The sequence below is a fragment of the Phalacrocorax carbo genome, chromosome 1, assembly GCF_963921805.1.
Source record: "Phalacrocorax carbo chromosome 1, bPhaCar2.1, whole genome shotgun sequence".
Classification (NCBI taxonomy): Eukaryota; Metazoa; Chordata; class Aves; order Suliformes; family Phalacrocoracidae; genus Phalacrocorax; species Phalacrocorax carbo.
In genome coordinates, this window is record NC_087513.1 from 101,082,109 (window position 1) to 101,093,428 (window position 11,320).

Here is an 11,320-nt window from a genome sequence, read left to right on the forward strand (position 1 = left end):
CTCGTTATAATGAGCATTCGGCCTTAAAAAACAATGCCGATGTTGCAGAGCTCTTCCCTCGCTCCAGGTGAACACCAGTGACACATCTGCAGTCTTTTTCCATCAAGTTTACAATAACTCTAAGTGTTTTTGGGGAAATACTTTGTGCCTCTAAAATATGAGTGCTGCCAGTGAGCCAGAATCCTGCAGCAGATATACTGAGCAATCCTGTTAATCAAGGTTATGAAAATTTGGGTTGGGATGCTGAAGACAAGGTCCCTTACTCTCAAATGTCCCATGAAATACAGCCCTCAGCTCCTTTCTCAAAGGTCACGATGAAGGAGGCTAATGGACATTAACTTGGCAGCAGGATTTCAGTGTCATCTGAGAGCCAATGCACCACTTTCCTAAATAATTTAAGATCCCCACTCTCTTTCAAGCATCACCACTTTTCATTTCTCCAGACTTAAATTAGATGAACACCTACACAGCTTTCAACTTAGTTCAGGGAGACCTCTGGCTCTTCTGGTGTGTCAGGCAGGATATATAGCCCTGTCATTAACTCCTCCTCTCCATCTGATGGGAGCCCTCTAGCAACAAATGCTGTCTGAAAACTTGGTTGATACAACCAGACGTGAGCTACTGCAGACATCTAAAATACAGATAATAACCGTGAAAGGCATGTGGGGGGAAAAAGGGGGTTATTTCTCAGAAATTATCCATTGAATAGGTAAGTTGATGAGGTTGTATTGTTTTAGGAATCCACAAACACTCCAGATGTGGAATAGCTCCTTTGGAGCCAAGAGCTGATCTCTACCGCTGGTAAAGTGATGCTGATGTCTTAATCTACAGCTGACAACAGCTGTTACCAGGACGGCAGTAGGGCTGGACTGGAGTGTATTGCTTCCCATGTATCTTTAGCAGCTTGTACAACCAGTATCTGGGATTTGTCCTTGAGATACTCACACTACTAGCAAATGCTTCCACGGATGGAGGGGTGAGATGGTAGTTCTGAAGGAAAGCAGTGATGGCCACCATAAGAGGTAGCTGCTTTCCTAGTCCGTTGTTTGCACCAGCTCTTGTAGAGAGCTCCATTCCTGGCCGGGGTTTTCCCCAGGATCCTTCTCAGCTTCCCAGTGTTTCCCCTCTCCGACATCTGTTTTTCTTAATGGTCTGGGAACTGTACACAACCTGTCAACTTTCCCCAAATTAATTGGTGCCTCTCTGTGTCTACTTCCAGGCCTTGTTCTGGGGAGCTCTTGCTGCTCTAGAAGGATGAGGGGTGAGCTAACAGAGGAACAACTGGCAAATCCTCCCAGGCTGCCCGCAGGGAGAGAGGAAATAATGCAGTCTGGGGGACAAGTGCACCCCATCTGATGACAGCCCAGATTCCTCGACTAAGGCACAGGGGAAAGAGATGGCCAGGAAGGCTGGGCATGTGTGCGTACTACTTGAGAGCGGGGAATAAAATGCATGAACCATGGTTATCTGATACAGGCCTCTGAACAGCTTTCTGTTGGTTAAAATGTGCCTTGCAGAAAATCATTATTTTAAACCACCCGAATAATAGTGTTGCTTTTAGCAACTTGCATAGCCCTGCAGCTGTAGACACGATGTGAGGCTGCACCTTGCTCTCACTCACAGACACAAAGAGGCTTGAACAGCTGCTCTGAAGGAAATGACTTGAGTGAATGGAACAGCCCCTGCAGTCGGAAAGGTCTCAGCCCGATGAATCACCTTTCAACTGCTATTCAGTTTAGCTTGTCTCTTGCTTGCCTCATCTGGGGTGAAGAAAAAAGCCTTGCTTTTAGCAGAGGTCTGAAATAAGACGAACTTCAGCAGGAGGAGGCTTAGATGCAAGATGCTTTGGGTGGGATGAGGAAGGGACTACTTTTGGACTGGCAGAATGGTTAAAGAGGATGAACTTCAAGCAGGTGCATGTGCACTCTGCATTAATTATCTAATCTGAAGCTATTCAGAACGTCAAATTAGAAACTGAAGTCACCGAACTGTCAAAAAAGTGACACAGAGAATGTAAGAAGCAGGGACAAATCAAAATACTTCAGTTAAATACTTTCAGCAGACTGTGATACCTCCCCATTTAAACTCAACACTAGAGACAGTCTAGCTGTAGCAGCACAGGGAGTGAACTCCTCTTCATTTATCATGCTGGGAACAGAAAATCAGAAGGGTAAACGAGCCTGCACAGAGCTCCCAACTGCTGCAGCTTCCAGGACTCATCAGTTAGGACTGTGCTATCTTTGTAACACATTGCTATTAAATTAGGTCTACACTGGATACAGGCAGGTCAGAGAAGGAGGTTCATATTTATCTGAGCCAGGAATTTAGTCGAAAAAGATACGCAGATATGGAGCCGAGGAAAGTGATAGTAAGCAGGCAGCTAGCAGCCAGCTTGAGGTGTGAATGCTAAGCTATATCCACAGCGACGTCTTTTTAGCTGGACTGTGGAAGGCTTAGTGGCCCCAGCAGCACTGAGGATCCGGGTTGTCGAGGCTGCTTTCTCAGCAGCTGCCCTCCGTTTGGCTCCGTCCCGAGTCTGCAGTTTGAGAGACCCCTGAAAGCTAGGCCCTACACTGGGCAAACAAATCCAGGCAGCTGTAATTTGAAGTTATGTTTGAAAATGCCTGCCTGAATTTTCAGCCCAGTCTGGATCATTAAGAATTCAGTGATTTCCATAGGTAAATGACTCTGCTATATACCCTAAGAAAAACGCACACAAGTAATTCTTGAGCTGCAGCTGAGCCTTTGACATGGATTTTTTCTGTGATCTGAGAAAGATATTTGTCTCTGTTTCTGAGATAAGCTTCTTATAAAATTCTCCCAACAACTCTGTAAAGGAGAAACCCAATGTTTGCAAGAGCTTTGAAGTACCCTACCCACTTCAGCGCTCTATTTCTTTTTCCTGATGGCTGATGGAAACTCTTACATGTTCTTTCTGTGGCAAGAAGGGGGACTAAGTTCCTTCAACCTCAGGCACAGTTTCTCCAGGTTACATCTGGGCCACCGGAACCAGGTGTACAGGAAGTGTGGGCTCAGTGCCTGCATGCCACTTGCTTAGTGAGTAAATCGGCACTAGGAGGCTCTGGCCAGCATGTCACTGAATTAATGGACTTTAAAATGAAAGGTGTTGAAAAGAAAAATTATATTCAGCTTAGAAGAGAATGATCCAGCAATTTTTGAGTTGCAGAGCAGAGGCAGAAGAAATAAAGTATGACATTTTCATTACTTGACAGCTTTTCTTTCCCACAGGCTACAAAAAGAAAGGGCTTCCAGCTCTGGCCTTTGAGAACCTACAGACTAAACTGGTGCCCGTTACAGAGGCTCAGAGAGCTGCTATAGATGATACAGGCTTCAGTTTGCTGGATCAGGGTGTGAAGCTGCTGCAGAGGAGGGACCCTCTAAGACTGGACCTGAAGCATCAACATTCCTGAGCAAAGCCCTGTGGGGCCTGGCATGGAGAGTGTCGCTGTTGGGTCACCCACATCAGGCGCTTGAGGTCAGAACTGGAGTCGTTTGAGATGCCAGTGCCAAGGACAGGGGGCTGGGCTGGGAGGGTAGAGTTGAGAAAGGGGAGTCCTGTGCTCAGTGCATCCAAAGTGCAAGAGGAGAAGGGCCAAGAAGAAATTCCTTGGTGGCTGTGGGCAAAGGCTTCTTAATCTGTATGGAGCAGGACTTGATATTACATGAGATTAGAAGTCCTCATATGAGTGAAAAAAGCAGGTTTGCATTGAGGTGGGAGATGAAAGAGATGGTGCTAAGACTGTTTTCTTTCTGTATGGGTGACCTGTCTGACTTGTTACCTTTATGTCTCCTGTCACCTCATGCTCCAGTGTACTCAGCAATCCACCCCTTGCCTTCCACTCTCTTCTCTTTAGACACCTGCAGTCTAGAGGAACGGTGTGCATGCCTGTACGTGTTTGCATGGGCAGCCCCTCTGTCTCCAACTGGGAATGAATACCTTGAAACTGGGAATGAAAACTCTGGGTTTTCATGGAGGGGCAGTGTGCACAGCTCTGTGCACTTTGTAAAGACTAAGTGGGAAACCAGATTATACTGTGCACATTTCACAAGTGAAACACATGATTGCCACAGGGTCCAAGGGGTGAAATTCCTAGGACACCTGGCACACAAGCTCAAGTGTGCATATATGAAAAGGGAGGAATAAAGCGGACCTGTTTCATCTGAACTTACATCAGGGAACATGGTACTCAGCAGAAAGGTATTTCAAGACGATTGACTTGAATAACCCATGACTGCTGTCACAGTACACAGTTTTAAAGGATAAAGAAACCCATTCTTAAAATGGGAAGAAAGAATAGAAAGAAAATTGGTTTTGTGTTTTACACAGGCAATAAAAGAACAGTTCCCAGACTCTTGCAGATATGAAGCCAGTTTATTTTTACTTAAGTTTCCCAGAGGCAGTAGTTTGCAGGGCTTGAACAATGTGGTGTAGCAGGAAGGAATCATAAATGCTTTTGGGGCCTGATGCTGAATAACCACTAGCTTCTGCTAGCAGCTCCATATGTGGGAGGACTGCAGAAACACTATGGTCCTGCCTCTCTGGTGGCCCCATCAATACCATTGCTTGAATGCAACAGAAGATCACTCTTGCCATTATCTTTCCAATGCTCTGCCCAGTCTATTTTTGAATCTCTCACAGGAAAAATGTTTCCACTACATTTGGTTTCCAGTACACTGTTCCAGACCCTGCCAGACCTCACTGCTAGAAGTCTTTCCTGCTATTTGGTGAGATATACTTCTTCCCTTTAATTGGATCCCATTATTCCTAGGTGCACTGCTTTTATGATGCACTAATTCTGTTTCCTTTGTGTTAGAAGTTTTAGACTACTGTCCTCTGCCTCGCTGCAAAGCCACACTGACTTGTTAAACTCCATTCTTCTGAGTCAGCTTTCCCTCTCCTTCACATTTTTGTGTCTTTCTCTGAACAACAAGTCGTTGGTCTGCATCCTTTAGATAGCAAGGCTTCCCAAACGGCATGTGTTAATTCTCTGTGCTTGAAAAGCAGTGATCTATGTGAACAATATATTTCTTGCCGTAAGAAGCAGCATGTAGCTTGGTTCAGTGATAGAGCATGAGAGAAAGGTATTATATTTTGTGAAGTACTTCAAGATGCTCAGAAAAGCACCACTGCATGCTGTAGCTACCAACCTGTGCAAAGGCACAATTTGAGCTGCCGTCTGATCATGCTGAGAGCATGCACTTGAGAAGCCTGAGATGAACAGTGGCTTTGTTGAAGCTGGCAGTGGTAAATCAATATCCTTTGCAGATTGGCCACTAGTCTTTCATGCTGACCAAAACACTGTGTGCATCTCGTTACAAAGGGTAAACAGGTCTATTTGCATGAGGATACTTGTATGCAAAACCAAGCTTACCGCCTTGCTGCCTGTTATGTGGGTTTTGAGCTCTGTTAAGGCTGTAGAGTTGGTGTTTTAAGAAAAAAAGCATCCACCTCTCTACAACTGTTAACCAACCACTTGGAAACAGAGAGGAAAACCACGCCTAGTTTGTATGGGCTTGGTCATTCCATCATGAAAACCAGCAGAATTTCCTAGCAGCACCCACTGATAGAGCAATACTGATGTTTTCCCCTGTTCTTCAGATAAGCAGATCCTGGGAATGTATGAGGGAAGGTATGCATAATATGCTGCTCAGCAGTAACACATCCTGCCAATTACTGCGGAATACAGATGGGGAAGCTTTTCCAAAACACTATCACCATGACCCAGATGCTCAGATGCTCAAAAGTTAAAATGGGGAGTGAGGCAGAGGAGGGGCTCAGAAGAATCATCCCTTCTCCAACGACACAGGAAAAGGTTTAATTCTGCAAACCATTTACTCTGGGGTGTCCACTAGGTACAAGTAAGGGGCACAGCACCGCCCATGGGGTTTGGGTTTGCTCCTTTCTGTCCTTCAAGGTGGAGGCCTCAACCAGTCACTGGGACATAGAAGTCTGGCAAAACTGATCCTTTCCAGGATCCTCTGCTGCAGACATCCTATTTACTGTCAGGTGGGTCCTAAATACGCCCAGACCTGAGAAGTAAAATGGGGTCATATGGTACCTCTCCTAGTGTATTTAAATACTCTTCTCTTTATCTACACAGACACTCTGCATGAATGTGTCATTTTGATGAGTTTGGGAGGAAACATTGAAAACAAGTGTATTTGAGGTTAAAATGTTCTATTAAGCAAAAAGAAGAAAGAAAGAGTGGAAAAGCCATGTTTCAACTTTTGGAATGAAAGCCAAGCAGCAGAGCTTCCTGAGAAAGGGAAATTGTTTCCTGGCAGAGCTAACCATGGCGTAATGCCTGTGCTTAATCTTGGCTCCACAGCTGCAAGGGTGGGCAGAAACCTTGCACAGCCTGGCTCACCTCTGTGAGGTTTACTGTCCTGCTGCTGTGAGGACCATAAAGGTTGCCAATTTTAGCCCTCTCGGCTGCACTGCACCAAGTACCCTTTCCTCCATCCCCTCCACTTCAGTCCCCTTGGGTGACAGGTCACATATCCTTAGTGAGATTTTTCCTAGGGACAGGGTAAGTGCCTACGCTGAAAGAAAGCTGCTCTGTAGTTTGGGCAAGGGCATCATTCCCCATGGCTCCGGGAAGGATGCAGCAGTTGGGATACTAGACCTGGAAATGCGCTCGGTCGGGATGTCTGGCTGACCACAGAAGAAAGGAAGCAGTGGCTTCAGATCCTCTGACCCCCTGACCCCCTATTGAGGGAGAGGATGTGTTTGAGCCCCAGGAGGTTTCTGCAGGCTCCCAGTGAGATGGGGAACAGAGGACTCTGAAGAATTTTCTCCATGCTGCTCTGCTGCTCACTAGAGGAGTGGGGCAGTTCCCATGGGCTCTTTGTGGTATCCTGACCTCACACAGAAGAAGGGAGCTTTACTGGAAAGAGCAGCGGCCCCATGACTCCCCAAATGTCCCAGACAAGGTCATTGCGGTGTAGGGAGAGCACAGGGCCTGGGGCTGGAGCCGTGTCCAGTCAGTTGCCCAGAGGGAAGTGGCAAAGTGAGCAGAGAACTACTCTCAGCACTGGGAAAGCTTTCCCTCTGCTGAGCCAGTGTAGCAGCAGGCAAAATGAAGATCTAGCAGGAGCTAGTTGTGGAAGAGAGACATGGGAATGGAGGTGTCACAGAAAGAAATGAAATCTGTTGGTAGGCACAAAGAAGAGGGGAGCTTTCCCCAGATAAACCTGGTTGCTGCACCTTCTCAGCTTAGGGAACCCATCGCACCGTAGGGAGCCACCAAAGTGAAATCCAGTCTTGGATTGCTTCCCCTTGCTGGTTGAGGAAAGTTCAAATGTCTCCATACTCCCAAGCTCCTACAGAGAGGCTGGGATGAGGAATGCCATGACAGCTGTTGAATGTGGGCTGCAGAAAGCCACAAGCACTTTCAGTGGATGCCTTAGTTCACAACATCTGCAGCAAGGTTCGGTACAGCTGTGGGAATTAGACAGCTTAGACCAAATCTGAAGATGTAAACTAATAAACCAACACAATAATTTCCAAACCTTTCTGTATCATGAGTGCAAAGAAGGTTTAGTGGCTACATTTTTACATGTGACTTAGCTTTCAACGGTGACAGCTTTACACATTTTTAATATGAACTCCTCATGTTAACAGTCTGTGATATTAGCTTCATGATTTCAAGTTCTTTCCATCAGTTGTAACACTGGAAAGAAAACTGATTCTCAAATCTATCTTACATCAAGAAGCTGGGTCTTCACAAAAAAAAAACCCCTGAAGATCAGCAAGTTCACAAAATTACCTGAACAACAAGAAGAGGGTTTTGCTGCCTTCTTGTCCTTCTTCAGGATCTTAAATGGTTACAGTTACTGCTTTCCACATGTCACATTCCTGACAGCAGAATGGCTAAGGCTGTAGGTACTAGCTCCTAAGGAGCAGCAAAACCACGTTAACCACTCTAAGAAAGTGATCCCAACTCTCTTGCTGCTGTGGGTTTTTCAAACACAGGGTCTTTCTGCCAGAGACATTATGGAAATCAGCTGGCGAGGTCAGCCCTCTGCCCTTTTTCCCCTAATGCTGGTAATCCTCATGTGTCCCACTGGAGCAAGGAGCTTGCCAGTTATGCCAGCAGGAAAGCACAAAGCAGCTCTGCCCACCGCTGATGAAGCAAATGGGGAAATGACAGAACTTCTCATTCCTGTTGCATGGGACCATTAAATCTGTTTTTTAAAACAAAAGCCTCTAGTGAGTCTCTGGGTCCTGCTCACGCTGCCTGTGAAAAGCTCTCAGGAAGAAACAGAGCAGAGAATTGGCAGGTGGAACTCAAGTCTTTGCTCTTGGCTCTATTTTCTACCTTTGGGAGATTAACCACCTTTTTGGCAGGCTGGGGCAGGAAGGCAAGACCAAGTGCACTACTTTAAAAATGTCTTGGGAGTTGAAATGTTTTAAAAATAAGAAAAAATGCAGCAATCTACAGATGACCAGAAAGCAAAGTAACATGGGGAAAGAGTGGGAAATAGAGGTAAAGGAATGGAATCAAGATCCAGGAAGTCTTAGGTTAAATAATTCAGGGGAGCTGCCTGACTGTCAGACCTGCTGTATGTGTCACACGTGTCTCCCAGAAGGAAAGTGCAGGTCCATCCCTTTCTACTCTGAAACACCACTATGGCAGACAACAGAAAACACCCGGGGGGTGCAGTCCTCTGTGTGTGGAGAGGAGAGGGGGTGGGGGAGAGTGTCCTCAATATGACAAAATATCTGCTTCAGCCCTCCTTTAGCCTTTGGTCCATATGTGGCTTCCTGTCCACAGCAGTGAAATTAAGAGCTCAACTCCCCTACCCCTTTGAGACATCACAGGATACTACATAGCAAAAAAAAGAATAAAACAAGCATTAACAGTTACTGATTCAGGCTCTGTCAAACCTCAAAACCTTTATAAAGCTATCTATTTGTCATGCCACATGTGGTCTGTGCTGAGTTGGTTTGATCCCTGCTTGGTCCTTCTCCACACCGAAATCTGCTTAGATTGTCTGTGGAGGACATTTCTGGTAATGAACCTGCCTGATCTTTACCCTCGCCTGTAGGGCAGGCCAGCACAGATAACAAGGACGGCGATGTTAGCACCTGGGCATTATCAGAACTGCCCAGCTGAGCTATGTGCTGGACATCTTCAAAGAAAAATTGTAGTGGCGCCTCAAGCACACTGTTCCCTGGCTTTGTTGTGTGTCCCCTGCTGTTGGGGCTGCACCGGCACAAAAAAAAAGCTTCTCTGGGAAGATAATATAAAGTGTTTAGTAAGATCTGTGTTTAGCTAAGAGAAATACCAAAAGTCCTCTTTCGTCATTTGAGGTTTTGCCAATGTTGTAATCGCCTTTCTATCTCCCGTGCCCCTCCTAAAAATAAATATTTTTTTTTTCCACTGCCACTTAAAAAACTGTTTGAAAAGCTAGTGAATCCAGTCTGACATGAGGGAAGCAAGCACCGTCGCTCCCATTTCATATGAATGGGAAAAGGCACAAGGGGAGGTGAACTGCCTTGCCCAAGAGGGTGCCAAACAGGAGAAGGGTTGGACTTAAACACCAGGGAAGCTTGACTCCTGCTTCTACACCCCTGTCCACCAGCCATGTGTCCACCCAGAGACAAGAATTCTGACTGCTGAAGGCTGAAGCACAGGACACAGAGCATGGAGAAGGGCTCAGGAAACCCTCTGGGGATGTGCTAGCTATTTACATCGTTGAAGCAATGGTTCTCGGGTCCTCTTTGCTGAACCCAAACACTCTATCAATAATGAAAGTGAGACTGCACGATGCACGTGGAATGGGGGGGACACACTGCTTAGGGTCTGAATCACAGCTGCTACTGAATGGGTTGGGTAGGAATCAACCCTAAGGAGCCCGCTAATCCTGAACGGTTTGTTCACTTCTCCTTAAGTCCCCATTTTTACTGAATTTTTAAATCCTCCCTTCAATATGATACCTTTTAAAATCCCTTTCCCACCTCAGAGACTAAAAAAGTGAAATGGCAGTCCTTCCTCGTTCCCCTTTCACAGATGCAATTTCTCCCCATACCATCCCCCTACTTTCCAAATCTGGACTAAAACCCACAAAATATTCTGAGGTGCATAGCACGGGCTGTGGTGGGGGGAAAAATACATTTATCTGAACCTCAGTGAAGAGGTACTTTGAGTTGCCTTTAGTGAGAAATTGCTTTGCAAGGTGGAGTTAAGGCAGATTGAGGAGCCAGTCACAAGCTAGTGGAAATAAAAGTTTTCTTTACCTCCATGTCCTGAAAGCGAGAGGTGTCCTCAGGGCAATCTTTCTTCCCCACCCCTTTCCCTCTTATCTGTGGGAAAACTTCAGCCAAGCCAGAGCAAAATCGTGCCGCTGTGGAGGGTATGTAATATCCAAGCTCCTGCTCAGCTTGAAAACTGACAGAGCCCAGTGAGTGGCCCTGCACTACGAACAAGGAAGAAGGGCGGGTGGGTGAGAGGAAGGGAGGGAGGGGAGAGGAGGGGGAGGCAAGGCAATCAGGGTTTAAATTTAGACACAAATCTAAACAGATACTGTCCTTCCCGGAGTGCTGGGCTCATGAGAGAGCAAGCAGCAAACTCTGCTGCTGTGCCCAAACTTGGGGACACCATATGTGCATTTTGTCCCTTCCTTTCTTTCTCCCCTTTGTATTTTCTATCACCTTATCTTTGTTTTTTCCTCCCCTGCCCCGTTTTGCCTCTATTTCTCACTGTTGCTTGCAGTTGCTCCCCCGGTGTTTCAGCCTGGATCTCTCCCCTGTCCGCTCTTCCCTCTCCAAGTCTGGAGGGTCTCTTCCTTGTTGTTTATTTGTGAGGAGGAACTTTTTTCCTCCAACTGCAGCTTCCCTTCTCTCTTCCTTCACACTTTTATGTAATTTCAATCAGCAGTGGACTGTTCTTAGCGTGGTGAGAGGGGCAGAAGAGGAGCAGAGAATGGGTGATTGTTGCGTTTGAACAGAATTTAAGGCTTTGGTGTCCTGGCATACAGCTGGGGCTCCCAGGGATGATGATCATATCAGCAGCACCACTGTGCTGCTGGGTGATTCCCCAGTGAGCGATGTGGGCTCCACCACAAAGGGTGCTGCGCAAATGTGGGCACAGGCAGGGGGACCCCATGCCAGGTGTCACTGGCTAGCTGTAAAGCAGGACTAGCGCCTTCCGCCCTGAACTCGCGTCTCTCAGTGCCAGGTGAGAAGTTGCAGGATGCTTTTCTCTCCCTTCACAGGGAAGGAGGGACTTATGCACTGGAAGGGAGAAGCCTCGGATGGGAAAAATAAGCCTTAGGAATGTTTTGCTACGGTTTC

General features: G+C 46.5%; 1 protein-coding gene across 2 annotated transcripts in view; it reads right to left on the reverse strand.

Annotated features, from left to right (window-relative positions):
- The window catches only part of RCSD1 (RCSD domain containing 1), a 34,542-nt gene extending 24,148 nt beyond the window's left edge, over nt 1-10,394 (reverse strand). For both annotated transcript variants that reach the window (XM_009508426.2, XM_064468975.1), the window contains exon 1: nt 10,265-10,394. In XM_009508426.2, coding sequence (XP_009506721.2) covers nt 10,265-10,270 — 6 coding nt within the window. In that variant the 5' untranslated portion in view covers nt 10,271-10,394. The remainder of the gene's footprint in view (nt 1-10,264) is intronic.
- Nucleotides 10,395-11,320: the final 926 nt, after the last annotated feature.